A 24,661-nucleotide genomic window follows, 5' to 3' on the forward strand; every position below is an offset into this window, starting at 1 on the left:
GCTGACGCCACACAAATCTACATCTCCAGACAGGTTGATCCAACCGCCTCCTAGACTTCTCCACTCAGATGCCGCAGAGACTGCTCATTGTCAACACAGCCAAAATGAGATTACTTTCTCTTCAACTCACTTCTCCTGTGTCCCTCTCCTTAGTGAATGGCTGGGCGCAGCAGAGAGTTAAAGATCAATATTTGTAGAATGAATAAATCCTCCCTCATTCTTCACAGCCAATCACCAAGCCTGCCCATCCTCCTACTATATCCCTGTGCTTCCTGCCTAATCGAGGCTGGCTGCCTCCTCGGCAACCTTCGGAATCTCCGGGACCCCCCAATTTCGGCGGGACAGGGACCTTGCCGGTGTGCCCACGGCCCGAATGCCGAGCCACCGCGCGGATCACAACGCGCTGTGCGGCCGGCCCTGGTCTGCGGCACCCCCGCTGCACTGGGAGCTCACCCCCACCAGCGCCCGTGGCCCGCACACAGGAGCCGCTCAGTCAGCGTTATAGGTCTGCGGTGAATGAACGGAGTACTGAGCCAAAGGGACCGCAACGAGGACGGAATCTGCAGCTAGAGGCCCGGCCGGCGTCAGGCCCCCGTACGCCGGCTCAGTGTGCACGCCGCACGCCCGCCAGCTGTCCCACGCGGCGGGCGAGGAGCCCCGCCCCCGTCCCACGCGGCGCCCCCGGCGGCCAATAGAAGTGGTCTGCCGGGCGCCGCCTCGACACGCTATGCACGGACGAGCCAATGGGCGCGCTCTGCGGCAACCGCCGCTCCCGCCGTGGCTACGCAGCCAGCCAATGGGAGTGGCCGGCGTAGCCCTCAAGGGGGCGGAGCCGGCGGCCAGGGCGCGGAGTCCTGGGACGCTGTGCGGGCGCGGGCCCAGTTCCCACGTCGGCGGTCCAGGCGAGTGCGGCCTCGGCTCTTGCCCCCGCAACCAACGGATGATGGGGGCTCTGAGCTTCCGGCGCGGCCTGGAGTGGCTGCTGGGCCTCTACTTCCTCTCCCACATCCCCATCACTCTGCTCCTGGACCTGCAGGCGGTGCTGCCGCGCGAACTCTACCCGGTCGAGGTGAGGGTGACGGTTGGTCCTGACCGCCAGTAGCCGAGCTTGGGGCCCCTCCGCGCTGCGGTTGTTGTACCGTGGCGTCCCCAAGACCTCCCCTCCTCCGCCCGAACCCCCCCCCCCCGCCCCGGGTTCTGGTTCTGCCGCCCTTTCCCCCCCCCCCGCCCTCCTTAAGTCCTGCCGGTGCCCGGGCCCCTCCTTACCGGTCAACTCGACGTCTTGCTTGGGGTTTTCTTTGCCCCAGAGCCTTACCCCAAGCTCTTTGGGGCAGATTCTGTGGTCCTTTTGAAGACAGCTTTTCCCTGGGTATGTGTAAGGCTCCCACCCCCCACCTCTGGTCAGTGGTCAGTATTTGAGGGAAGTAGCCTGGATGAACCAGTGTCTCAATCACGTATTGGACTTGTGTGAAAGAGCTCTAAAATACCGTCTAATCCCAAAGAAATAGTGCAAGTAGAATTAGACCCGTAGAAAGGGCATTCGCAGATCGACATTACTTAAGTGTCAGGATCCAGCAACTTCAAAAGCTCATAAGTAAATTAAGGATACCTTTTTAAATCAGCCCTTTTTATTAGGTTCGAGTAAAAACGATCACCTGAGCAGAAACAGAGGCGAAAAGCCCCAGTAAAGTATACTTTACCCCAAACTTTGCTTTAATGCTTGTCATTCCTTCAGAGCTACCGTTTTACTTTCCCTGGTCTTTTTCATGTCTGGACCCCATAATCTTTTTCTGTAGAATTCCTATCCTCAGTTCTGTGCTTCTCCAAATTATCTGCACAACTGTGGGCAAGACTGACTTGTCTACCTAAAGAGTTGATTTTGCCTCTGTTTCTCTTTAGATGTTTTTTTCTCTGTAGTTCAGGGGTTCCTAACCTAAGGTCCATGAACCCCTGATGGGGTATGCAAATTGTGCCGTGTATTTTCTGGGAGGAGAGTCTGTAGCTTCCATTAACTTTTCTAGGGGTCTGACCCTCCCCAAGAGGCCACTGCTCAACAATGTACCCCCCTCCATAGTTTTTTGTTTGCTTCTAGATCCTGATCATAACCGGGTAGACCTCTGACCTGCCTTTTCTTGGGAAAAGTGTAGGTAGTATGTGGCAAGAGCATTGAACTGCAGTCTGGGGACCTGGTTCTTTCAAGAGCCGCTTCAGTATCTTGGGCAAGTCAGGGCTCTGTAGCCTCACCTGCCAAGTTAAGAGTGAGCTGGGTTAACTCAGGAGCTAGCCCTACAGCGTGTGTGTGTTTCCTGTTGCCGCTGTAACAAAATACCAGAAACACAGGGGCTTAAAACAACATTTTTAATCTCAACAGTTTGGGAGGTCAGCAGTTCAAAATGCATCTTGCAGGGCTGGTTCCTTTGCAGATCCTACCAATCTGTTCCTTGCCTCTTCCAGTTTGTGGTGGCTGCCAGCGTTCCCTGGCTTGTGGCCATATCACCTCAATCTCTGCTTCTGTCATCGCTCTGCTGCCTTTTCCTCTAATAATCCTGTCGCCGTCTGCCCCGCTTTTGTAAGGATGCTTACGATTACAGTTAGAGTCAACCAGCTGGCCGGCATAGCCTCCCTATCTCAGGACCCTTAACTTAATCACACCTGCAGAGTCTCTTGCCGTATAAGGTTAGGTGCAGAGATTCCAGGGATCAGGACGGGGATGTCTTTGGGGACTGTCATTGCACCTGCCACACATACGCTTTCTAAGCAGGACGCCGTCTCAGCTCTGCACCAGCTGTTAGTTGCCTCGGAGAAAGGAGAGCCTTGTCCGTGGCTTGCAGAGTCTGTGTGGCCAACAAAACTCGGGCAGGCTGTCTGTTTACAATCTTTGATGTTGTGAACCCCTTTAATACCGAGCTCTTCTGTTACTCCAGGTATTCCGGACTTAACAGCGGGTACTTCTTGGTCTTTTCTGAATGTGCCATTCCCACAGGTCCTTGCTCCCCACTCACAAAATGCAGTGAAACTGTGTCCGGCATCATAAAGACCCCATTTAAGCTTATATATCTGGTTTGGTAAAGTTTTCTCACCTTTATAATGTTGACTTGCTGTAAAAGGTTAAGGGCCATTGCAATCAGGAACTGGCCAGAAATTGTGTCTATGTACGTGTGTGTGTGTGTCTGTGTGTGATGCTGTTTGAAGGTGTTAGCAACACAGGGGCACCCTGTTTTGGAAGGGCTGTGTCTCTGTTCACTCTTGTTCCTTTGGAGTGGAGTTTGATGGTTTTGTTGCTTCTTCATGGGGAAATAGTAATAAAATCCTTCAGTTATTCTCAGCTTCTCTTTGAAAAAATGGCAAATCTTAACATCTGTTGTGTTTTTCTTCCCTAAACAGAAGGAATTTTCCCCTAGAACTATCAAGTTTGTGGAGATCCCATAATGGTTGGGCTAAAATTTGCCAATTAAATATCTTCCTTGGTTTGAACCGATCAGCACTTGGAAAAGCTCTTACTATGAAACAATAAGGATTTAGTTTGACTTAGAGCCTGGAGAGGACGGGGAAGCATTTTGTGGCGTATTTGCGGCGTATTTGTAGCACTGCTTCTGTTAAAGTAATTAAAGTAAGGAAAGACAGGGGGCACCTGGTGGCGCAGTCGGCGAAGCGTCTGCCTCCAGCTCGAATCGTGATCCCAGAGTCCTGGGATCGAGCCCTGCGTCGGGAAGCCTGCTTCTCCCTCTCCCGCTCCTCCTGCTTGTGCTGTCTCTCTCTCTGTCAAATAAATAAAATCTTAAAAAAAAAAAAAATAATAAGCAAAGACGGGTGAGCATCTCCGTGTGAAATCAGTCTGTGCTGTCATTCTTTTTTTGAGAGGGAGCATGATCAGGGAGGGGCAAAGGTGGAGGGAGAGAGAGAATCTTAAGCAGGCTCCACTCCCGGCCAGGAGTCCAACACGGGGCTTGATCTCATGACCCTGAGATCATGACCTGAGCGGAAATCAAGAGTTGGACGCTTAACCAGCTGAGGCACCCAGGCGCCCCTAAGCCCTCATTCTAAGGTAGAGAAAGACAGGTTTGTTCAGTAGCAACTCCTGGTTTAGAAATCCGTGTGCAAAGGCCAGGTGAACAGTTCAATAGATAGTAGTGGTAAGTTGAGTCAAATATGAGTCAGGTATAAACCTTTTTTGGGGGTCTTATCTAACAAGAATAATTCTTACGACCAGTTGCATGCTGAGATTTTAATAGGATTAAGCTTGAATGTCTCTGAATGTGGGTTAATTACATTCAATTAAGTATTGGGAACATTTTGCTATGTGCTTGCCATTGTGCTAAAGACCACGTACGTTAAGTCATTTTATCTTAGTGAGGCAAGTACTATAATTGGGAAACTAGTTCAGTGCGATGAAGTGCTTTGCCCAGAGCCAGGAAGTGTGTCCCCCACGTCCCGTGCTCTTCACTCTGCCAGGGACCTGTGCTTTGCCTTCCATCTGCCCTTAGTCCAGGCCTTGTTCTGGCACCATGTGGCTGTTATGTGACTGTGGGCAGGTGCTTGGATCCTAATTGATTACTTCAAGATCTGGCTGATTAGATTTTAAATTTTGCTAATCTCATCCTGCAGCCCTTAGAAATTCCTGTGCTGTATAGAACTGTCTGGATTTATGAAATAGGTGGATCTGAGAGGTTGTATACAAATTGAATAGAAAATGAAATTCAAACAAACTAGAATGCCTTTTAAATTCTACAGTAAATCTTCAAAGCAGGTCATTCCCTTGGGGACCGTCACTGCACCTCCAATATTTTTTTTTAAGAAAATCTAGATAGCAAAAAAGGATCTTAAACATTTGGTCCAAGTTGCTTGTTTTACAGATGAGGCAACAGCCCAGGAGAGGTGCAGGGACTTAACCTTTATGAGTATTTTCTACCCCATTACCAACCTGAAAAGTGCCTAGAAGGAAGCTAAGGGTATTGCCCTGGATTTCAATTTCCAATCAAGTACAAATTCGATATCACTTGGTCAATAAACTGGTTATCTAGCCAGAGCCTTTCTGAAATTAAGGCCATGCTAACAGAATGTTTGTTTCTGGATATTTGCTTAAAGCTTACTTTCAGCAGTGAGGCCTCTGTTTCACAATCGTGAGCCTTTATCTTTTGATTAAAAATTAACAGGAAAAATATCTTTGGATTTTCCATTGCAGGCTAAATTCTTACCCTGGAAGTTGCGTTTATTCATCATAATATCAAGACATAAATTTGGCTTTGAAGGCAGGTGTGTCAAGACAGGATGTAAAACACGACAGACCTTCGGTAGTCCCTGTGGTGTGGGGAGCCCTACGCTTTGGGACCTTACAAAGGGCACAAAACGGGCCACCTCAGACCTTCCTGCTTCCTTCCTGCGCCAGCAGCCACGTCTTCACAGATCTGCATCTTTTGATTTAAGTGTAATTAGGAGGGTGGGCCCCAAGCTGGAACCGAGACTGCTAACCCTCAGGCTGATGTAGCCTAGAAGCTCCGTCGTCTGTGGTTTGGGCACTTTGTTCTATTAATATCCTACTGGTCTCCTAAAGGAACACTCTTCAGAACTAGTGTAGTTAAGAATGAGGAGGAGCTGGAGATTTAGGGATTAGATTGTCTAAAATTGCATCTTTCTAGAGGTTAAATGTATCTCCCTGCCATCCCCCCCCCACCCCCCCGCCCCCAAAAGACAAACTCGGTTCATTTCTGTCTTTGAGGCGGTCTGGCCCTCGGAGCCCGGTGTGCGGCCAGACGGTGGGCTGCTTTTCACAGCTGTCCTTTGCCAAGGAGATTGTTGACAGATCTGTTGCCGTGGCGCGTTTGGTCCGCGCTCTAAGCGTACTAAGTGCTAGATAGCGTTGCTCGCGACAGGGGGCGACCCGGCGGGCTGTGTGCTGTCGCGGAGTCAAGAACCGATGCTGGGTAGCCCCGAGGGCCCGGAAGAGCTGAGGGAAGCTTCTGGGCGGAGCTAGTGAGTTTTTACGACGTGACCGTCCGGGCTGCCGGGGGGCGGAGCTGCGAGCCTGTCCCGCCCGCTGGCTGATCACGCGCTCGGCGTCTCCCCCCAGCTGACGAACCTGCGGCAGTGGTACACGAGGGAGTTCAAGGACCCTCTGCTACAGGACCCGCCGACGTGGTTTAAGTCCTTCCTGTTCTGCGAGCTTGTGTTCCAGCTGCCTTTCTTTCCCATAGCAACGTACGCCTTCTTAAGAGGTTGGTACCTGGTGGGGAAATCCCATTTTGGCTTTTGAAATCAGGTCCCAGAAATCTTTTGGGAGGGTGTCTCGGAGAAGGGGAGCGGTCCCCAGTGTGCGCGAGGGTGATCTCGGCCGCGGCGGGGGTGGCAGGAGAGCTCTCGGAAAGGGACGTCCCTGTGGCTCAAGCCCGTGGTATTATTATTTTTTTAACCCCTGCAGAATTTTCCTTTTATCCTTGGCTTTTATCTTTCTCATTTGGGTAGCACCGGGCTGGCTTCTAAGCAGTAGCGTGCAGCTCACCCCTGAAGGGCTTCACGTCTCATTTATTCTTACGGTGTTCCCCTGTGACTAACGCTTTTATAAAGACGGTGGCCCTACTGATGTACCAGCTCATACAGCCGTTTCCCCCCGGAGCCCCCAACTCCGCGTCCTGGCAGAGTCCGTCGATCTTCTCACCTGTGTGCAGTTACTTAACAGGGGCTGTTGGCAGGCCCTCCCCTCTGCCTTGTGTAAATTGCAATGGCCATTTTACTGCCCCGGAGTTTTTCTGAGCTCAGTTCCCGCAGGCAGCGTGCTCGAGCCCCGGCTCCGTGGGCTGGGCGGTATTAGAGCACCTCCGGCTCTCCATCTGTCTGCACTCAGAGGGTAGGAGGACTCAGCGGAAGAGAGCAGGCGTGGAGAATATCGTGGGCACCCCTAGGGTCACGAACAGACCTAACCTTCTCTCTCTCTCTACCCCCGACTTCAGGAGGCCGCAGGTGGATCCGCACCCCTGCGATCATCTACTCCGTTCACACCATGACAACGCTAATTCCAATTCTCTCCATGTTTCTATTTGATGATTTCTCCAAAGCCAGTGGTTTCAAAGGACAAGGACCTAAGACTTTGCGAGAACGACTGGCCCTCATCTCGGTCTATGCCCCCTACCTTCTCATCCCTCTGATGCTTCTGCTTTTCATGTTGCGGAGCCCCTACTACAAGCATGAGGAGAAAAGAAAGAAAAAATGAGAGAAATAGTGACTGGCCCCGGGGGCGGGGGGGAGATGCCCATAGGGCAGTTTCCCTGTTGGACCCAGTACGAGGGAAACTGCGCAGAACCCATGATGTCTTCAGTAGCATTTGAAACACACCAGCAACACACAAGAGCAAGACTCTGGCAGGAGCCACATCAGATCCTCGCCTGTGAGGGCACTGGTGCAGACAGACCCATCACCGCAGGTGACGGCAGGGGGTGGGCCAGGTCAGAGGGAAGTGGTGCCAAATACCTCACCGCGTGCCCGACTTCCAGTGTGAGCAGGACCAGACCAGATCCTGGATAAACTTCCAAGAAACGTGGCCTGCCTGGCGTGCTCGTGAGTCACCTGACCCACGGTGCACGCGTGATTAAGCCCTTGACTCCTGATTCTCCGCAGCATATCCTTTAACAGCAAAATGAAGAGTGGGATTTTTCAGGTTATTTTTAAGTTTGAAATTATGCCTCTTTAATATGCATTAAAACCTGTATCATGTTTTTTTGTTTTGGGGTTTGTTTTTTTCCTCCACCCTTGGTTGGGGGAAAGGTTCTGTAAGAGGCTTAAACTTGGTTTTACTCAAGGGTCAGCTCTGGCCTGACTTTCAGAAATAGATTAAGCCAGAAGGTGTTTTGTTTCTGTCTTAAACAGGTCATCCCAGAAAAGATTTTTTTGTAATCTCGTGATTCATTTCTCTTCCCAAACCTTAGTTTTCTATGTTTTTACAGACCACCTGACGTAAGTCCCTTCCCTCTGAGGTCTGGTGTGTCAAACCTGATCTGGGAGTGTGCTTCCTGTTGGATAACTTCACCCTTCCTGAGAGTTTCATCACCGTCCCTGGCTTGTGCTCAAAGTGGAGGGGCAGCTGGGCATGACCTGTCCATTGTGTAAATGCAGGGTCTCTTCACTGGTGTTCCTCAGCTTTCTCTAAATTCGTACTCAAGGTCAACTCGAAACAAACACACACACACCTGTGAACACACATGGAAAATGATAACTGGTCCTGTTTGCTTCCCTCTTTTTGTCTGTTTTGCTCACAGGCCGTACTGGTCTGATTGCTGGGAGTATCCTCTGACTCGTGTGTCTGGTCCAAATAAAGGCACCTGCTGACCACTGCCTGGTTGGTTTTGTGGATGAGGGAGGGGCTCGAGAGTCCAGGGTTCTCTCAAGGTGTTACATGTACACTTCAGGGGCACCAGGAAAAGAGGTAGATCAAGCCATTTGAAAACAATAATTTATTGCTCGTCCTCTCCAAAGCTTTGTGAATTTACAAAAAAAAAAAAAAAAAAATCAGCATTTACAGACGGCTCAAGTCAGGCTGAGAATGCCAAGAGGTGAGAGCCTGGAGCCGCGTGGCCACGGGTGTTCACCAGCCACTGCGCACGGCCACCTGCAACGAGCTCCCCAGATTGCTGACTGCCTTCGGAGACGTGTGTTCCTTACACACCATCTCTCAGGACATACGTGGGTCATTAGTCAAGTCACTGGAACAGTACGGAGGGTTTTTTGGGTTTGGTTTGGTTTTTGCCCTTCTATAAAATGACATTTCCAGTTCATTTCTGAAAAATAAATTGGTCAATAAATTCATTTTGTTCTGCTTCCACTTTACACAAAGCTTCGTATTCGACCCGATACCTGAAAAACAAAATTGTCAGAAGCCCTAAAAATGGATGAAATAAACCATGGATTTAATTCTTCTAGAGAAGACTATAAAGGATTTAAACGATGCCAAGAAATGGTGTGAGTTCACAGCGCAGAAGCTGGGTCAGAAAGAACAGAGGCAAAGCCTAGCCTACGGCCGCCCGTGAGAAGCCTCCAGCCCTGAGCTGTTGCCCTTCAGAAGAACCAGCGAACACTGGACACTTGCTACCCGAGCTTTCAAGCTCTCAATATTAGCTATGGTTTTGTATTAAGAAATTTTCTCATCAAATGTAATTTTATTTTTTAAATCTTCAAATCGGGATGACGTGTGAGACACTATTCCTGGGAGAACAATGATGGAGGAGGAGGAGAAGTGACCGTTCAAGAAGGAAAAACAGAATTGCAGCTGAGTAAAGAACTTGCCTTACCTCGTAACTTACCTTTCAAGCTGCATTTTCTTTTCTGCTATCAGTGCTTGGAGTTGCTGCTGCTGGGCTTCTCTCTGTTTCGCTATAGATTTGAGCAAGTTCCGAGCACCAATGGCCTAGAAAAACAGTATCACCAAAGAAGGTCATGGCTTCGTTAAAACCGTCTTCAGCATTCAGTCCTCAGCCAAGGAAGGGCCACTTGGGGGCTATCTCTGTGCCCACCTGGCAAGACAGTCGAGCCCCAGAGCCTCGGGAATAGGAGGAGGAATAACTGCCTGACGAGACCCAGACTGCAGCTCAGGGGCAGGGCTGAGTATCCCTGAGTCTGGCACACAGGTGGCCGGTGCCTGTGTGGTGTGCCACTTAGCCCTGGGGCCTTTGCCAAGTCATGGGCGCCCTGCATGCCTGCACTGCTTCGCTTATAAAATGAGCATAAAGCCACTATCTCGGTGAGACGAAGATTCAAGGAAAGAATGACAAAGTGTACTCGGATATAAGAATTCAAAAGGAGGTTAACCGCACTTGTTACTAAAATCCTGTTTTAGATAAATAAAATCCCACACCTCCCTCACCAAGTCAAGATGGCAGAGGAAAAGCAAGAGAACCATGTCCCAGGCCAAGATTTAGAAGACATGCTGATCTTACCTTCATCTTCTCATTTTCTGCTTCTTTTGCAAGTTGGTCAACAAGCTCAATTAAACCACCAACTATTTTCTGAAACTGGCCAATTTCTTTTAGGGAAAGAACAGAAAAAAAAAAAAGTTTTATTTTCTCAGCATCACCTCTCCCTCAGTGTTCCCTTGTGGCAAGAGGGCAGGGCTAACTGCCCCTTCTAATTTGTGTCAAAACAATTTGGTGCCTGCTGACCTGAAGTCTTCCACCCTTGGTCTAAACCAAGAGAAAGGTGGCCAGGTGCCCAGAGCCGCACCGGGGCATACTCGGACCTTGAGTCCCAAATGAGCCAGCCAGTGACTATTAACCTTAGGAATGAGGCTCCTGACCCTCTGCGCACACTGTATCCTGCTTTCCCAGGAGTGACAGGAGGCACAAAGGGCCATGTTCATGGAAGGACTGACTCAGGACATGAACAGAGCCTCTTGACTAGCCCCAGATAAGGAACTAGATTTCAGTTAATGGTGGTTAGGGGGTAGGGGTTTGCCAACTGTGACCAGAGCTCAAAGCATTTAAGTGCCTAATCTCCCATTTGACTTTTCCAATGTTCTTGGGTGTGGTGGGACCTCATTCTACTGAGGACTGAACTAGGACCCAGGGAGGAAGGACAACATGCAGTGAGAAGACTGGCAAGGGAGGCCATGCTGCCTTTGACCAGTCAAGCCCTCTACAGACACATGGAGTGCCCAGAAGGCTCAGAAATCCCTGCTCTCCAACAACAACAGCAGAAATCCCTGCTGTAGCTAGAGCTGCTCTGTATTCAATGCCACTGGGCGGGCCTGCCTGCTGGGACAGGAGGTGTCCTGTAGCTAGCTAAAAAATGACCTCATTGAGTCTGTTGAACTTTGAAGAAATCAAATCATGAGTACGTAACTCTTCCCCACCCTCAAGCCATAGCGCTGCCCCGTGAAGTTCAAGGTTTCTGAGAGCAAAAAAATCAAAGATGGGATATCCTCGCTCCATTCCACCACTTGTCTTGATTGGTGCTCTGTGTTTGACTACACGCGAGCATCAGAGAGCAGGCAGACGAGGTGGTTGGTACGTGGGAATTCATAAAGGCCAGACACAACTTCAGGGAGCCAGTAACCCCGTTCTGGCCGAGACGACAGCTGCGGGTGGGGACGGGGCACAGCTGGAACAGCTCAAAGCCCAGTGGCACCACGTCTCCCCAAATGACACTCACTGTCCACAAAGTCCTTGCACTCTTCTTTGAGCTCTATGGTCTGCTGGGTAACCTCAGGGTCCAACACGCGCAGCTTGTTCAGCTCGTCAAAGTGCAGCCCTGCTTCACCCAGGATGTCCTTGGCCATAGCTGTGAAGAAAGCAGCCTCAGTCCCCGATCACGTCCCAGCCACCCAAGGAAATGCCTGCTTCCAGCCCAGCCCCACTCCTGCCCCCAGACACCAGTGCCAAACCCCAGACGTTCCTCCAAAGGCTCCCCTTCCCTCTGCCTCCACCTCTCTGAGCCTCACCTGTTCCCTTCCGGCTTCCCTAGAGAAGAGAAGCTCTGCTCTGAAGGGGTGCTAGTGGCAGCCAGGAGGAAGTGTGTCATAGGAGCAAGGGTCAGGAAAGAATAAAGTCCAGTTGCTTGTCACGGGCATCGTTCATTCAACACACATTTCTTGAGTGCCTACTACATGCCAACACCGCTAGATGCTGGGGTACAAAGATGAGTGCGACATGGTGCCCGCCCTGGAGGAGCACATAGTTTGGCTGGAGGAAGACAGACATGGAGACTGAGAGAGTATACTGTGTTAAGTCTTTTACAGAAATATCACTCAAGTGTTGCAGGAGAACAGAGCAGTTAACAGGGTGAGGGAGTCACATTTGAACTAAATTGTGAGAAGCCATAAGCATATTTATCCCCAATTATGTACCCAAAAGGACGTGAAAAAGCTTTTCCAGTACAGTTCTAGCATAACACCAAAAGCAGGGAAAAGAGGAAATCTGCATGACTTAAAAATGAGAGTTAAAAAATAAGCCAGGAGTAAGGACATTACCCACAATGTAAGCCAGAGGCATGCTGGCCTGAACTAGGACCAAAGTTGGTTCTGTCTCTTTCTAGCAGGAAACACAAAAAGGAATGAAGCTGATGAGGATGAAAGGCTTTCCAAGCGGAGAAAACAGCGTGGACAGGAGTGTGAAGTCACTGAAACGGCCAGAAGATGAAAGGACCGAGGATGGGGCTGCAAAGGTCAGCTGGGGCCAGATCAGGAAGACCCTGTGTGCCCAACTAAGGAGTTAAGGTTTCTTTCCCTAGGCAAGAGAATCAGCAGAGGTATCTTTTCCCTTCCCAGGCCACCCTGCGTTCCTGGCCCAAAGGATGCCTCAATTCTGGGAAGGAAACACTGAAAACTCACCCTTGTTCTGGAAAACACACACACACACACACACACACAAATTAAAAAGCACACACTCTGTCCATACAGGGAGGCAACGCTACCTAGGTCTAGCCATTGGCTGCCATACCAATTCCCAAACCCCAGAGGTTCCAAAGGCTACCACCAGCTGGCCCTGCGCCAGCCCTTTCCTCTGCTCTCATGTCCCCCAGCTGTTTCCCTTCCGGCTTCCTTAAAGAAGTTCTGTCCCAAATGGGGTGATTATGGGAGTAACTTCCCACAGCAGGTATACCATAGGAGAAGCAATGGTTAAAAAAGAATTAAGTCCCTGGCTGCCAGAACTGATTTTCAAGACACCCAAAAATCCAGATTTAGAGATGAAATGTGATTTTTAAAGGAAAGTATTGAATTCAAAATTTTAAAGGAGAAACCACATCCAACACTGTGGGCCAACTAATGCATGTCTTGTAGGCTGTCTGTGTATGACTGCGGCCCCGAGCCTTTGGCCTACCGAAGGAACTAGGCTAGCCTCTTCCTTTCGAAACATTTTAATCAACCCAAGCTTCCTTTTAATCGAGCTTTTTAAAAAGATGTCTTCCTGCTGTTCTGTTACATTTACACATATAATCCGAGCATTTAACACCTATCAGGTGATTAGTCGGACCAGCTGCTCTAGGAAGCTTCCAGTAACCTGAGGGAGCAGATACCTGCTTCCACTTCCACTCCCAGAGGACGCATTTATTCAGAAACATTTCTCGTCTCTGGACAGGCAGTAAACAAATAATCACAAATTCTGAGGGCCGTATGAGGAAAAGCACATGGTCCTGTATGAAGCTGGGGCAAGAGGACGTAATTCATATGGGGGGGGGGGTGTCTCAACAAAAGCTTCTGAAAATATGACACTCAAGCTGAGAGACCTAAGGAATATCCAGAAGTTTGCCAAGTGAAGCAGGGAGGAGGCATTCCAGGCAGAAGGAAAAGCATGTGTGAAGATCCGGAGGCTAAAAGAAATGTAATGCATTCCAAGAACTGAAAGGCTAGAGTGGTAAAAACCCAGTGAACAAGGGGGAGTGTGGAACAGGATAAGCCTAGGTGGTGAGGCCAGGGCTGGCTCATGGAGGGCTCTGAAAGCCGCACTCATGAGCTCGGATTTTATCACGAGGGTAGTGGGCAGCCAGCAGGTTCTCCGCTGAGAGGCACAGTCATATCTGCTTTTTAGAACGATCACTCTGACCCAGGATGGAGAATGAACTGGAGGGAACAAGAAAGTGGGGCTACACCTACCTTGTTCATCACGGTAACCCTAACATCTAGCAGGGCGCCTGCACATACTGAGCGCCTGCACTCAGTAAATGTTTGTGGAACAAATGACTGGAAACAGAGAAGGCTATTACAGTAACCAAGGCTTGGGGCTGAAGAAAAGTGTTCCAATTTGCGATGTTACATAAGCTGATGGCATCCGGTAACGGAGTGACTGATTGCAGGAGTTTGGGGATGAGGGAAGGAAAGAGGCGGGCAAGATCCCCATGTATCTGGCTTGAGCGCCAACTGTATGTTCGGGGGGCAGAGGTGAATGAGACAGACAGGACCAGAGAAGGAGGGCAGGGAGAGGGTTCCCAGCCCACTCTCAGATTCCCTTCCAACTCCCACCACACGTGCGTGTCTGAGCATCTGAGGAGCACCGAGCACAAGAACCGCACTGAGCTCCCTGAAGATGACGGCGGCGACACTCTCTCCACCCCCCGGCTCCCCCGGATCCACTCCCCGGCCCGCGAGCAGGCGCCATCCGGGGCGTTAGGGGAAGGGGCACCGGGCACACATTTAGGAAGACCTGGGTGATGGAGCTGGCTGTCCACACTATGTAAACGCCTTGAACTTATATGAGCCGCAGTTCCCTCACAAGACCGTTGCGAGCATCAACGCGTAAAGCTCCGGACCCAAGCTGGGTGTCACGCCGCTCGCAAAGAATCGCGCGGAACCCCCACGTTTCTTTCGGCCTGTCAGGTTCACTCGCCCCGAGTCCGCCCGCGTCCCCCGACCCGGAGTCGCTGCCTACCTGCCAACCCCGTAGCGGCGGCGCACTGCCGCCCGGGTGATTCCGGCAGGCCGCTTCCCTCCCCGATTAGCGGCAGCCGGTGCCTCGCCCGCCGGCCTCAGCCGCTGCCACGGCTACAGGACCTGTTTACCCGTAACGTCATTACCTGACTGCGGAAGTACTTACCCCTCCCGACTCGCAGAGCCTGCTGGGAAACAGGCCGGAGAGGAGGGACGGCTGCCTACAAGACCCAGAGGCCTTTGCGCCGGAAAAGCTGCCGGAAGTAGCTGAGCGCTCACCGCGGAATCCTCTCAGGGGCCCCTCCCTCCCCCGTGATTGGGTGCTGGGCCAGGTCCGCTTTAGAGTCCCAGGCTGCGGTGCAGGCGGGGTTGGGCCGCAGCTCAGGGCGGAGTCCGCGGGCGGAGGATGTGAGCTCACGGCCCGGGATTGCTGGCGGGCAGGCGGCCACAGCCCAAGGCGGCACGGGATCGGCTTGCAACCCAGCTGAGAGGAGACGCGCCCCCCGGGGACGGTGAGAGCCGGGGAGCGGATGCCCTGGGGGACAGGCTGGACGGGCCCCGGGCTGGAGCAGAGAGCCCCACCCAGTCCTGGGGAAAAGGCGTGGGACGGCGTAGGGGGAGATGGAGAGCTCAAATCCTCCACTGGGATGGGTGACAGAATCGCTCTCAGTTTCTCGGTGGTGAGGAGGGGTGCGGGCCGGGGAACACTCATCACGGAGAGGTTGGGTCTCGCTAAATCTTTCCAGACTCTTTGGGTGAAGTTTAAGATTTACACCTAGGATTTCTGCTAGATCCGCCCCCTGTACCCAAGATCGGTTACCCGCCCGCCACCACCGAGTGTGATGGATTTCTGGGTCCTTCTTCCTTTAGGACCCCACCTTCTTCCATGGCCGTGGTTGTTGTCCTGCCCTTTATTCTGCTTAGGTGCCCATTAGCCTCGCTGAGGGAGACTCGGATACGCCCTCAGCCCCAGGCATCCCCAAATATCCGTACACAAAGTCCGGAAGGAACAGCAGTGAGGCTATCAGTGGAAATTCATTCTCACTGGAATTACTTTCTGGGGCGTCACCTGCCACAAGATTCCTGCAGCCCATTGGTCTGGGAGGAATCTGAGCGGGCGGCATCTGAGCTGACGTCATCCAGGGGCTCAAAGCAATTGCTTTGTGGGCTCTGTTGGCCACCACTTAGCCTTTGAGTTCCTTTACTTTGGCAGAACATATGTGTGCTTTCTTTGATCCTGGGGAAATCGGGGCTAGACCCAAAGTACATTGGGAACTTGCTAAAACCTGTTAAGGGGTGGACTTACTCCTTTGCGGTGGGCGGAGGAAGGTGAGGTGATTTCATACTATTCATGTGTTACTTAGGGATTGGGCAAGCAATCTGCTGGTGAGGGTTCATCTCATCCATACTCCATCCTTGAGGCAAATGAGTCTCCTGGACAAGCCACCAAAGAAATTCCGTACTTGACAAAGCACCCGCTCCGGTCCTTCCTTGGACATTCTTCCTAGGGGCCTACGGAAATCTTTTCAGATACAGTTTTGGTCTAACAAACTGACTATATTAAATACTTGCAGATGTGCGTGGCATTGTGCTACGCACTGTTTTGGATAGCAGAGCAGTAACCTGGGGGAAGCCGGTCCACCGCTTCTGGATCGCACGTACAGTAGGTGACGTGCAACCTTAAACTTTTGCGTGTCGTGAGCACTACGAGGCAGTGTCACCTTTTTTCTGTCTCCGTTACCAGCGGCGTCGCCCAGGGCTTCATCACTTGCCTCACCTGCCGCTTCTTCTGCTCTTCCCTTGCCCTCGTGCACCCTTACGGTCCATTCTCTACCCGGCAGCCAGAGATCTTTGCAAAATGTGAATAACTCAGACCCTGTCGCTCCCCTGCTTAAAACCCTCCAATCGATGCCCATCACAATTAGTATAAAATGCAAACTCTTTAATATGAACTGGCCCCCACATTACCTGACTTTACATCAAGCCAACTTCCCCCTTCTTTCTATGCACCAGACATCTTGGCCTTATTTCTGTTCCTAAAACTTGTATCTAACTGAGAAACTTTGCACTTACTCTTCTGTCTGTCTGGAAAGCTCTTTCAGACTTCAGTGGGAATGTCACCTTCCCAAAGAGGCTTTCCCCGGCCCCTAATCCACCTTAGGACTTCTCCCTAGTCACTCTCATCACTAGCTTATTTAGTGCATTTCTTACTGGAACTGCTCGCTTATTTATTCATTTTCTTGCTTATTTTCTGTAACCTCCCCCTAAAATGTAATCTCTGTGAGGCCATGACTTACACTCTTCTCTACCCTCAGTGCCCGGCACATTAATGCTAACTGTTAGTATTTGTATTCTTGTTAACATTATGATTCTTCTTCGTACTCCTTGAAGGCAAGGTCCGTATCTTTCCATCTCTTTGTCCCTACCCCTTAACAGAGTAGGCACTCAGTCTTGTTTTCTCGCTGAATGAATTAAATGAGGTAACGTCTATATGAAGTTGCCTAGACCAGTACCTAGAACATGGTAAACGTGCAGTGAATGTTTGCTTTTTTTTTTTCTCAGTGAATGCATTTTAGTGATTCCTTAGAAAACCAAGACATGTAATAGAGAATCTAGCTCACGAGGGGTGACCTGGCTTTGCCCTCCTTTGCTTCCCTCGCTCCTCCCTCCCATGAATGCCTGTCAGTGTTTTAGTTTCCAGATCACTTCATAGTTGTTTTTAGATTTATCGTCTGGTCTTTTCGAGCCCTTTCTCCCCAGTCTTGTGAGTAGGGAAGAAAGGAAGAGATAGGGCTGGGCCTCCTCTCAGGAAAAAGCAGTAAAAATAGCCATCCTGTAGTTGTTCTGCCCTGGAAAATGGTGACAATTTCAGGAACTTGGGACAGGGCTGGGACCACAAAAGAGGAAGGTCAGGAAACTCCACTGGGGCCAGGGTGACCTCTGCCAGGAACACTGGCCGGCGCCCTCCAGCCTGGCCCATTCCATGCTCTCCTGAAGCTGCTTTTACTTTCCTTCCTGAAGCCAGACTGCGGGTGGTGCCCCAAGTCAGCACTGGCGCAGGCTGCTTCTGAGCCTGGAATCTTTAGAAAGGAAGTGCATCCTGTCCCTCTGGCTCCTGGGAATCTCCTGCGCTGGCAGGATGCCCAGTAGGTTTGGTGGGAAGTCTTGGGTCCTGGGAACCTTGAGAAGCAAAGAACTGGAATTGGACTGTGGTTCCCCAGGGTAAAGACTTCTGCTGCCCTATCTGCTCCTCAAGCCATCTCAGACTAACCCCAAGGGTTTGCTTGTCCTCCTTGCTGCCGAGAGCTGAGCCGAGGCTCAGGGAGGCTGGCGAGATGATGGCCAGGCTCTGGGAGACTGCGCTGGTTCCTGGTTCCATAAAGAAGAGCAGGAATGTCTTTTGCTGTTGCCTTGGGCCTTAGCCTCTGCCAGAGAGTCTTGGCTTGTCAAGGACAGAATGACCGCACGGTCCCCCCCGTCCCCACTCAGCTGAGGGCTCTCCTCTGCTAACTCCTGTCTTCTCTCCCATCTTCTGCTCACAGTGCTGAGAGTATGAGGCTCTGGCCTCCGCTGGCCACTCACTCGTGATCCTTCCACCACGGCGGAGCCTTCCAAGCCGACCTCCTGCCGTGTGGTGATCTACCTGCAGCGGGAGATGTCAGGGGATACCTGTCTGTGCCCAGCCTCGGGGGCTAAGCCCAAGCTGAGCGGCTTCAAGGGAGGAGGCCTGGGCAACAAATACGTCCAGCTCAATGTGGGGGGCTCCCTGTACTACACCACCGTGCGGGCACTAACCCGGCACGACACCATGCTCAAGGCCATGTTCAGCGGGCGCATGGAGGTGCTGACCGACAAAGAAGGTGAGGCATCGGGGCTCGCTGGGCCGGCTGAGGAGGGAAGGAAGAGACTCCGGGGCAGGGCTCAAGCCTGGCAGACCTAGACCCTAGATTCACTCTTCCCGTTCCCCGGTACAGGACTCCTTCACCTGGAGTCCTCGGTAGAGCCTCAGAATTCTGCGAGGTTGTATGCAGAAGGGTGTGCACGTACACATTTTCTAGGGCGAAGATCCGTACTTTTTAAACATTCACAAAGGACTAGATGGTCCTGAGAACCATCACTGTAGTGACCGGGCAGTGTACAGAAGGCAGGCAGGGCCTGGTGGTTTCTGTGTTGCCAGGCAGCGGCCTGAGCGCTCCTGAGCTTGGACCTCTGTGGGCTGTCGCAGAGCCTGGAAGGCCTCTGTTCCCCACCGCCCAGGCCATCCTTTGTGGCCATCCTTTGTGGAAAAGAACAGCCGCAGACCTAAGAGCTGGAGTGGCGTTCCCACTTCTGTTATCCCCTGCTGCAGGCTGCCACCAGGCTCGTCAGGTGGCCTTTGCCCGCTGCTTGCTACCTGGAGGCAAAGAGTAACTGTCCGGGCCTGTCTGAATCCCTAGGCTGGATCCTCATAGACCGATGTGGAAAGCACTTCGGCACCATTTTGAATTACCTCCGAGATGACACCATCATCCTCCCACAGAACCGGCAAGAAATCAAGGAACTGATGGCCGAAGCCAAGTATTACCTCATTCAGGGGCTGGTGAGCGTGTGCCAGACTGCTCTGCAGGTATGGAGCTCAGGTGCGCGCAGGTCCAGGAGGTTGGGAGTTGGGCCCTCCCTTCAGGGGTGTCAAGGTCCAGTTCCTGGAAGGTCGCGTGACCGGTATGGCTGGCGAGTCCGAACCTCGTTAGATACACCGGGTGCTGCCCAGGCCGAGGGTGCTGGCAGCCAGTCGGTTTGTCAGGTGACGGGCTCGGGCAGTAGGACTAAGGCCAGCTTCCGGCTTCTACACCTTGATATCTGGATTTGAGGTTTTCTGGGAATGGGGTTCTGCTTGCCAGCTGGCAGTTTCTATTGCCAGATGCCCCCTCCACAAGCAGAGGGTGGCCTTGGCAGAGGGGCTCTGATGGCTCCTGGGGAAAGCCTGGCTTAGCCTGGCAAGTAGCAGATCTCAAAAAAGATCCTCGGTCGTGTGTGTCGCCCAGGACAAGAAGGACTCCTACCAGCCTGTGTGCAACATCCCCATCATCACCTCCCTGAAAGAGGAAGAGAGGCTCATCGAATCCTCCACCAAGGTACTGAGACCCGAGGGCAGCGGGCGGGGGAGGATGGGCCCCTGGCCTGGCGCTCACGCTCTCCTCCCTCCCAGCCGGTGGTGAAGCTGCTGTATAATAGAAGCAACAACAAGTATTCCTACACCAGGTAGGGGTGCGGGGGTGCGGGGGTGCGGGGCCAGGGCGGGGGAAGGGTAGCAGAAGCAGCTAGAAGGACTAGGCAGCCGGCCACGGGGCAGCAGCCCCAAGAGAAGCCACCCGCACTCCTGGCAGTGCTGGCGAGCTTCTGGGTCTCAGGCGGGAAGGACAGAGAGGGAAGGGAAGTGAGGGCAGAGGCGTTTGGAACTTGGTGCAGGGCCCTGGCTGGGCTATAGAGCGCGCACCGGAACCCCCCAACGGGTCCTGTCGGGCGGCGCACCGGGTGTTTTCCAGCATTAGCTTACGAGGTGGCGGAGGGACCCTGGGGCCCCACGGCTGGGCCTCCCCCTAAGCCGGCCTCTGTGCTTCACAGCCGGGCCAGTTTCTCCCTCGCCCAGCGCCCCTCGGCCGGCCGCAGTTAGGTAGACGCGGGAGGCCGCAGGCTCAGGGAGTCCCTGTGGACAGACGTGCTGCCAGCGTGGCCCCTACAGCAAGGGAACGGGTCCTCCCGCCACGATGGCAGCGAGCCTCCTTCCTTCGGGGCCCCATGAGAGGAGACCGCCCTCCCTCAGTTCTCTCTGCTCTCACTTCAGACCAACTCCCCTCCTCCTCACAGGCCCCCAGACCCCGAGGGTGCCCTGTGACCCTTTTCCCTGCGGTCTCCTCCGGCACGTTGACTTTTCCTCAGTTCTGCGTGACAGGGAGGGGAGGGGGGACGCGCCCAGCCAGCACCCCCTCGTGCTGGGAGCTCATTCCCAGGCCCGCTGGCCTTCGTGGGTTTTTCAGCAACTCGGACGACCACCTGCTGAAAAACATCGAGCTGTTCGACAAGCTCTCCCTGCGCTTCAACGGCCGCGTGCTCTTCATCAAGGACGTCATCGGGGACGAGATCTGCTGCTGGTCCTTCTACGGCCAGGGCCGCAAGCTGGCCGAGGTGTGCTGCACCTCCATCGTGTATGCCACGGAGAAGAAGCAGACCAAGGTGCGGGGCTTCCCTCTGCGCGGGGGCGGCCCCAGCTGTGCTGCCGCCGCAGGGAGCAGGAGGGCGCTCGGCTTACCGTCTTCCGCGGACTCCCGTGGTGGTGCCGGGCAAGGACGAGCCAGGTGGAGGAGTTCGGGGAGTGGCGTGGGAATGCTCGGTTCTGGTCAGCTGAGGGGCGGGGGCTGTGGGCCAGCAAGGGACAGCGTGGTGCGGTGGGAAGGACCGGGTCTTTGGAGTTGGCCCAATTCAGGTCTGAACTCTGGTTCTACCGTGGACCAGTTTTCTGGCCGCGTACAAGCCATTTAAACCAGCTGGGCCTCAGTTTCCCCACCTGCAGACATGGGCACGATAGCGCGCAGGTAACGGAGCGGTTAGGGAAATGCGGCGCTTCCTGGGAGCCGCAGAGCGGGGTCTGATCGCCTCTCGGGCCGCTGCTGGTCGGGGTTCCTGGTCAGCAGCTCGGTGTCCGCAGGAGCGAGTGAGGGATCTGACAGGTGACAGCGAGCGCAGACTCGGCAGAGCCCGTTCTCCCAGGCCGAAGCAGCGGTGTCCCCCCAGAGAGGAGCTGCCCCCGTGAGTGTAGCGGAGGCGGCAGAGGCCTTTGCTGGGCCAGGAGGGCAGCCCACTTGGAGTCGTGTGCGTGAGGGGCTCGGAGCAGCCAGGGTGTGGGGCACCTGCTCGGCCCCCGGGCCCTGAGCGGCCTCCAGCTGCGCGGTCTGGGGGGAGGGGGAGGACGGCTTACAGGAGGTGGCCCCGCTTCCTCCTGTCCTTATGGGGGTGGGGACTCCCGTGTGCGTCTATAAGTGGAGTCAGGAGTCAGGAACAGGTCTCTGTGGCAACACCACTTGTCACCTCCCTGTCTTCTCTTCCACGAGCTTCGTGACTCCTCACACCACACCTGTGAGACAGGCGGGGCTGGAGCATTCTCCCAGTTGACAGGTGAGGGACTAGAAGCCCCATAGGCCAGAACCCAGGTGCCTTCTGTCCTTCATGTGGTGTTCAGCAACTCTCCGACGTAGATCTTAGCCCTGATTTTACACGGGCGGAAACAGGCCCCACAGCTCGTGGCTGGCGGGGCGGTATTTAAGCCGAGGCCCCGGCCCCCGCACACACTAGCCCACCGGTCTGGGGCCGGGCCGCGTGCTAGTCTTCGCACCCTTACGTCCACAGAGTACAGCCCCCCACGGCGCCTTCAGAGAGACCTCCCTCCCTGCCGGACAGAAGGCCACCCGTCTCGGGAGAGTTGAGGAGCTTACAGAGCCAGCACAGAGGCGAGGGCCCTGCCACGTCGCGGCCTCTGTGATGAAAGCTCATTCGGTCCTCTTGTCCCCCGACCCCAGGTGGAATTCCCAGAGGCCCGCATCTATGAGGAGACACTGAACGTCCTACTCTATGAGACCCCCCGCGTCCCTGACAACTCCTTATTGGAGGCCACCAGCCGGAACCGCAGCCAGGCTTCCCCCAGTGAAGACGAGGAGACCTTTGAACTGCGGGACCGGGTCCGCCGCATCCATGTCAAGCGCTATAGCACTTACGATGACCGGCAGCTTGGCCATCAGTCTACGCATCGCGACTGACAGGACCCTCAGGGAGTCGGGGCACAGGACACCCTGTCTCCCCTCCTGTGGAACCCTGCCCCGTTGGCCACCCCACGCTGCTGCTGGCTGGGTTTCTGCTCCAGCACCCAGAGGCATGACAGGAAGGCAGAGGGCCTGAGCAGGAGAGGGACCACATTCCTTTGCCCTGCTCCCTGAGCACTTCAAGACGACCGAGTCCTGGACCCTTTGCTCACCCTTCCTGACAGGGAGCTGCGTCTGCCCCGCGGTGAGTGGACTGACCTGCCCACCTCCCACGAGAACAGTCCCCTTGACCCCTTGCTGAGTGTCCTTTTGCTCCACTGAAGGGCTACCTTTAGGCCTCTGGGGAGGTCCACGGGGAATGGGCGCGTTCTGGTGCTGTGGAGGCCCAGTTTCTTACAGAAGGTGGGGCTCCTTTTTCCCCGAGGTGTTTAAGCACAGGCTTCATCATTTTGGTTTTTAAAAAATTATCTAGGAAATGAATAGTTAAGTCTAATAATGAGGGGACTGGGTATTTGTGCTACCCCTCTAGGCTGCCAAGACCCTGGCTAGGGCAGACCCTTGGCCTTCCCTGGTGCCTTTGGCATGTTTCTTTAAAGCACTTTGTACCTTTATTCAGGAGATTTGTATTCTGCCCCAACCGACATCATCTTTTTCTGACCCTAACTCCTCTTCACTGTAGAATCAGTCTGAGAGAGGGGCTAGAGGAGCAATAAAACAAAACATTGATTAGCTTTGGCTTTGCTGGGCTGGCCACGCAGAGAGCATGCAGGAAGGAAGGACATGTAAGTTGGGAACTGTGGTCCTAGTAGTGCCTATGAGAAAGGACATTTTAAGGTCACATAATGGACTCCTAGGGCCTAACGTGATTGTTCTTCTTGATTCTCTTGCCCTCCGCGCCAAGACATGCTTTGCTCTCCTTACTGGAAAGCCAAAGGGCCGTTACGGGGCCCAGGAGCATGAGCCACGGTGGGAAGGCTGTGGAGCCCGTGGGTGCTGCACTCAGATGCCCATGAGCCGAGGACAGCGAACACAGGCTCTGCATTCCCAGCAGCCCTGTGCAGAGGAAGCATGTGCTTGGCCAGAACTCCCCTGCCCGCTCCATACTATTGGTTTCGTGTCCCAGCTGGGGATAGTGGTTCTGCCCAGCACTGAGTCTGGACACAGGGTGATGGGAGCAGCGTAAGTCCCTTGAAAGGCCAGGTAATGTGGCCGTGGAGCTGCCAAGCCCCAACTCTTGGGCGAGGGTGCAAGTTCCTCCTTGGGGCTTTTTTTCACTACCTTCTGTTTGGCTTGGCCCTTGGGAGGCTGCTTATCTGAATTCTTTTCCAAAGGAATGCCATCGGGGAGGGAGCTGCTTAGCCAGCCTAAGAAAACCCCATAGCCGCTGAGCGGTAGCCACTCGGGAAGGAGCACAGGTATCAGGCTTCTGTCCCCTGACGTCGCTGTAGCTAAGTGGCCTGCTGGTGGCCGACCCGATGGAGCCTATGGGGCAAATGCCAGACCAGGGTTCGGAGACAACCACAAGGACCTGAAATGACATGATGGGGCATGGGAAGCGCGACTAACAGGCATTTTACGCTTCTCACAGCCTTGAATATGTAGACTTTCAGGTGAGGCACCCTGGTCATCAGCTCAAAACCCCTCCAGCCCTCACTGGAGCAACAAGATGAAGACAAATCCATTCCTTTGGCCAGATTCCACCTTTGGCTTTGTGGCTTTCCCAGAGACTGGAATGCTTCTGCCTGAGGCCACTGGCCTATTTCCTCTTGCCCTCCTGAGGCCCTCTAATACTCAAAGCCCCGGCTGCCCACTGAGGTATTTTAATGCCTGTCCTTTGACCTCCCCAGCCCTGCAGCCTCTTTGCTGCTTTGACATTAGATCCTCAGCTGTCTCAGTGGTGACTGTCTTTCTTCCTGAGAAAGCACAGTAATCCTGTACTGATCAAAAATACCTCCCTGGTCTTAAGAAAAATACTAACATTGAAATCACTGAAGTAATCTTAGCTTCTCTAATCAGAGTTTGTGGCATAAGGGTTGGGGGAATTTTCTTTGCGTTTTTCAGCCCCATTCAGAAAGCAGCTCTTGGCTGTGCGAATTTTTCAACTCAGAGCAGCAAACAAAGGAGTGTGGATGAAGGTCAAACCTTGTCGGTTTCTGAGAAAACTGGAAGCCTGCTGTTCACCACATGTACCAGATTGGGTTTTATTCCATTTCTCATCTGACCAATTTCTGCCTAAAGGATGGCCCAGGTTCTGCCACGAGACGAGGTCTCCTTTGTCACTTAACTGCAGTCTTTTGTTGCTCAGCATAGGTGATGGAAACACTAATTTCTAATAAAATTGTGTTACACCGCAGTGGTACAGAGCCGTGCTTGCAGTGATTAGAGCTGGGTCAGCTCACTGCTGTGGACACAGTTGTTCTTCCGCACCCCCCCCCACCACCACCTTGTGTTCTCCGCGAGTCGTAAATCCTGCCGCACTCAGTTGCCCTGCAACCCGGGCTCCCCCTGGTGGAGGATTAAGGACAAT

At 53.2% G+C, this 24,661-nt stretch overlaps 3 protein-coding genes across 5 annotated transcripts; 2 read left to right on the forward strand and 1 right to left on the reverse strand.

Annotated features, from left to right (window-relative positions):
* Positions 1-838: 838 nt before the first annotated feature.
* On the forward strand, positions 839-8,319 carry TMEM97 (transmembrane protein 97). The gene is made up of 3 exons (XM_026517692.4): positions 839-1,069; positions 6,068-6,212; positions 6,945-8,319. Exons 1-3 carry the CDS (start codon positions 941-943, stop codon positions 7,202-7,204), a joined length of 534 nt encoding a protein of 177 aa, XP_026373477.1. The 5' UTR covers positions 839-940; the 3' UTR covers positions 7,205-8,319.
* Positions 8,320-8,426: 107 nt separating this feature from the next.
* On the reverse strand, positions 8,427-14,495 carry IFT20 (intraflagellar transport 20). Of its 2 annotated transcripts, XM_026517693.4 has the most exons (6): positions 14,343-14,495; positions 11,420-11,660; positions 11,131-11,259; positions 9,921-10,006; positions 9,288-9,391; positions 8,427-8,841 (listed from the first exon to the last, which is right to left on the reverse strand). In XM_026517693.4, the coding sequence occupies exons 3-6, from the start codon at positions 11,255-11,257 to the stop codon at positions 8,760-8,762; spliced, it is 399 nt and encodes a 132-aa protein (XP_026373478.1). In that variant the 5' UTR covers positions 11,258-11,259; positions 11,420-11,660; positions 14,343-14,495; the 3' UTR covers positions 8,427-8,759. The 2 variants fall into 2 exon arrangements, with proteins under 2 accessions (XP_026373478.1, XP_026373479.1); XM_026517694.4 differs by lacking the exon at positions 11,420-11,660.
* Positions 14,496-14,658: 163 nt separating this feature from the next.
* Positions 14,659-24,487, forward strand: TNFAIP1 (TNF alpha induced protein 1). Of its 2 annotated transcripts, XM_026517696.4 has the most exons (7): positions 14,659-14,853; positions 17,884-18,201; positions 18,778-18,947; positions 19,366-19,455; positions 19,530-19,582; positions 20,359-20,554; positions 21,895-24,487. In XM_026517696.4, the coding sequence occupies exons 2-7, from the start codon at positions 17,997-17,999 to the stop codon at positions 22,129-22,131; spliced, it is 951 nt and encodes a 316-aa protein (XP_026373481.1). In that variant the 5' UTR covers positions 14,659-14,853; positions 17,884-17,996; the 3' UTR covers positions 22,132-24,487. The 2 variants fall into 2 exon arrangements, with proteins under 2 accessions (XP_026373481.1, XP_057174203.1); XM_057318220.1 differs by having other exon boundaries at positions 14,672-14,853; positions 20,359-24,487.
* The last annotated feature ends 174 nt before the right edge of the window (positions 24,488-24,661 follow it).

The sequence above is a fragment of the Ursus arctos genome, unplaced genomic scaffold, assembly GCF_023065955.2.
Source record: "Ursus arctos isolate Adak ecotype North America unplaced genomic scaffold, UrsArc2.0 scaffold_24, whole genome shotgun sequence".
NCBI classification, from domain to species: Eukaryota; Metazoa; Chordata; class Mammalia; order Carnivora; family Ursidae; genus Ursus; species Ursus arctos.

Coding starts and splice junctions, on each gene's coding strand:
- TMEM97 (XM_026517692.4), top strand. CDS start 941: ATGATGGGGGCTCTGAGCTTCCGGCGCGGCCTGGAGTGGCTGCTGGGC. Junction 1,070..6,067: donor GCGAACTCTACCCGGTCGAG/GTGAGGGTGACG, acceptor GTCTCCCCCCAG/CTGACGAACCTGCGGCAGTG. Junction 6,213..6,944: donor AACGTACGCCTTCTTAAGAG/GTTGGTACCTGG, acceptor CCCCGACTTCAG/GAGGCCGCAGGTGGATCCGC.
- IFT20 (XM_026517694.4), bottom strand. CDS start 11,257: ATGGCCAAGGACATCCTGGGTGAAGCAGGGCTGCACTTTGACGAGCTG. Junction 10,007..11,130: donor GTGCAAGGACTTTGTGGACA/GTGAGTGTCATT, acceptor TTTCCCTAAAAG/AAATTGGCCAGTTTCAGAAA. Junction 8,842..9,287: donor AAGAAAATGCAGCTTGAAAG/GTAAGTTACGAG, acceptor TTTGTTTTTCAG/GTATCGGGTCGAATACGAAG.
- TNFAIP1 (XM_057318220.1), top strand. CDS start 17,997: ATGTCAGGGGATACCTGTCTGTGCCCAGCCTCGGGGGCTAAGCCCAAG. Junction 18,202..18,777: donor GGTGCTGACCGACAAAGAAG/GTGAGGCATCGG, acceptor CTGAATCCCTAG/GCTGGATCCTCATAGACCGA. Junction 18,948..19,365: donor TGTGCCAGACTGCTCTGCAG/GTATGGAGCTCA, acceptor TGTGTCGCCCAG/GACAAGAAGGACTCCTACCA.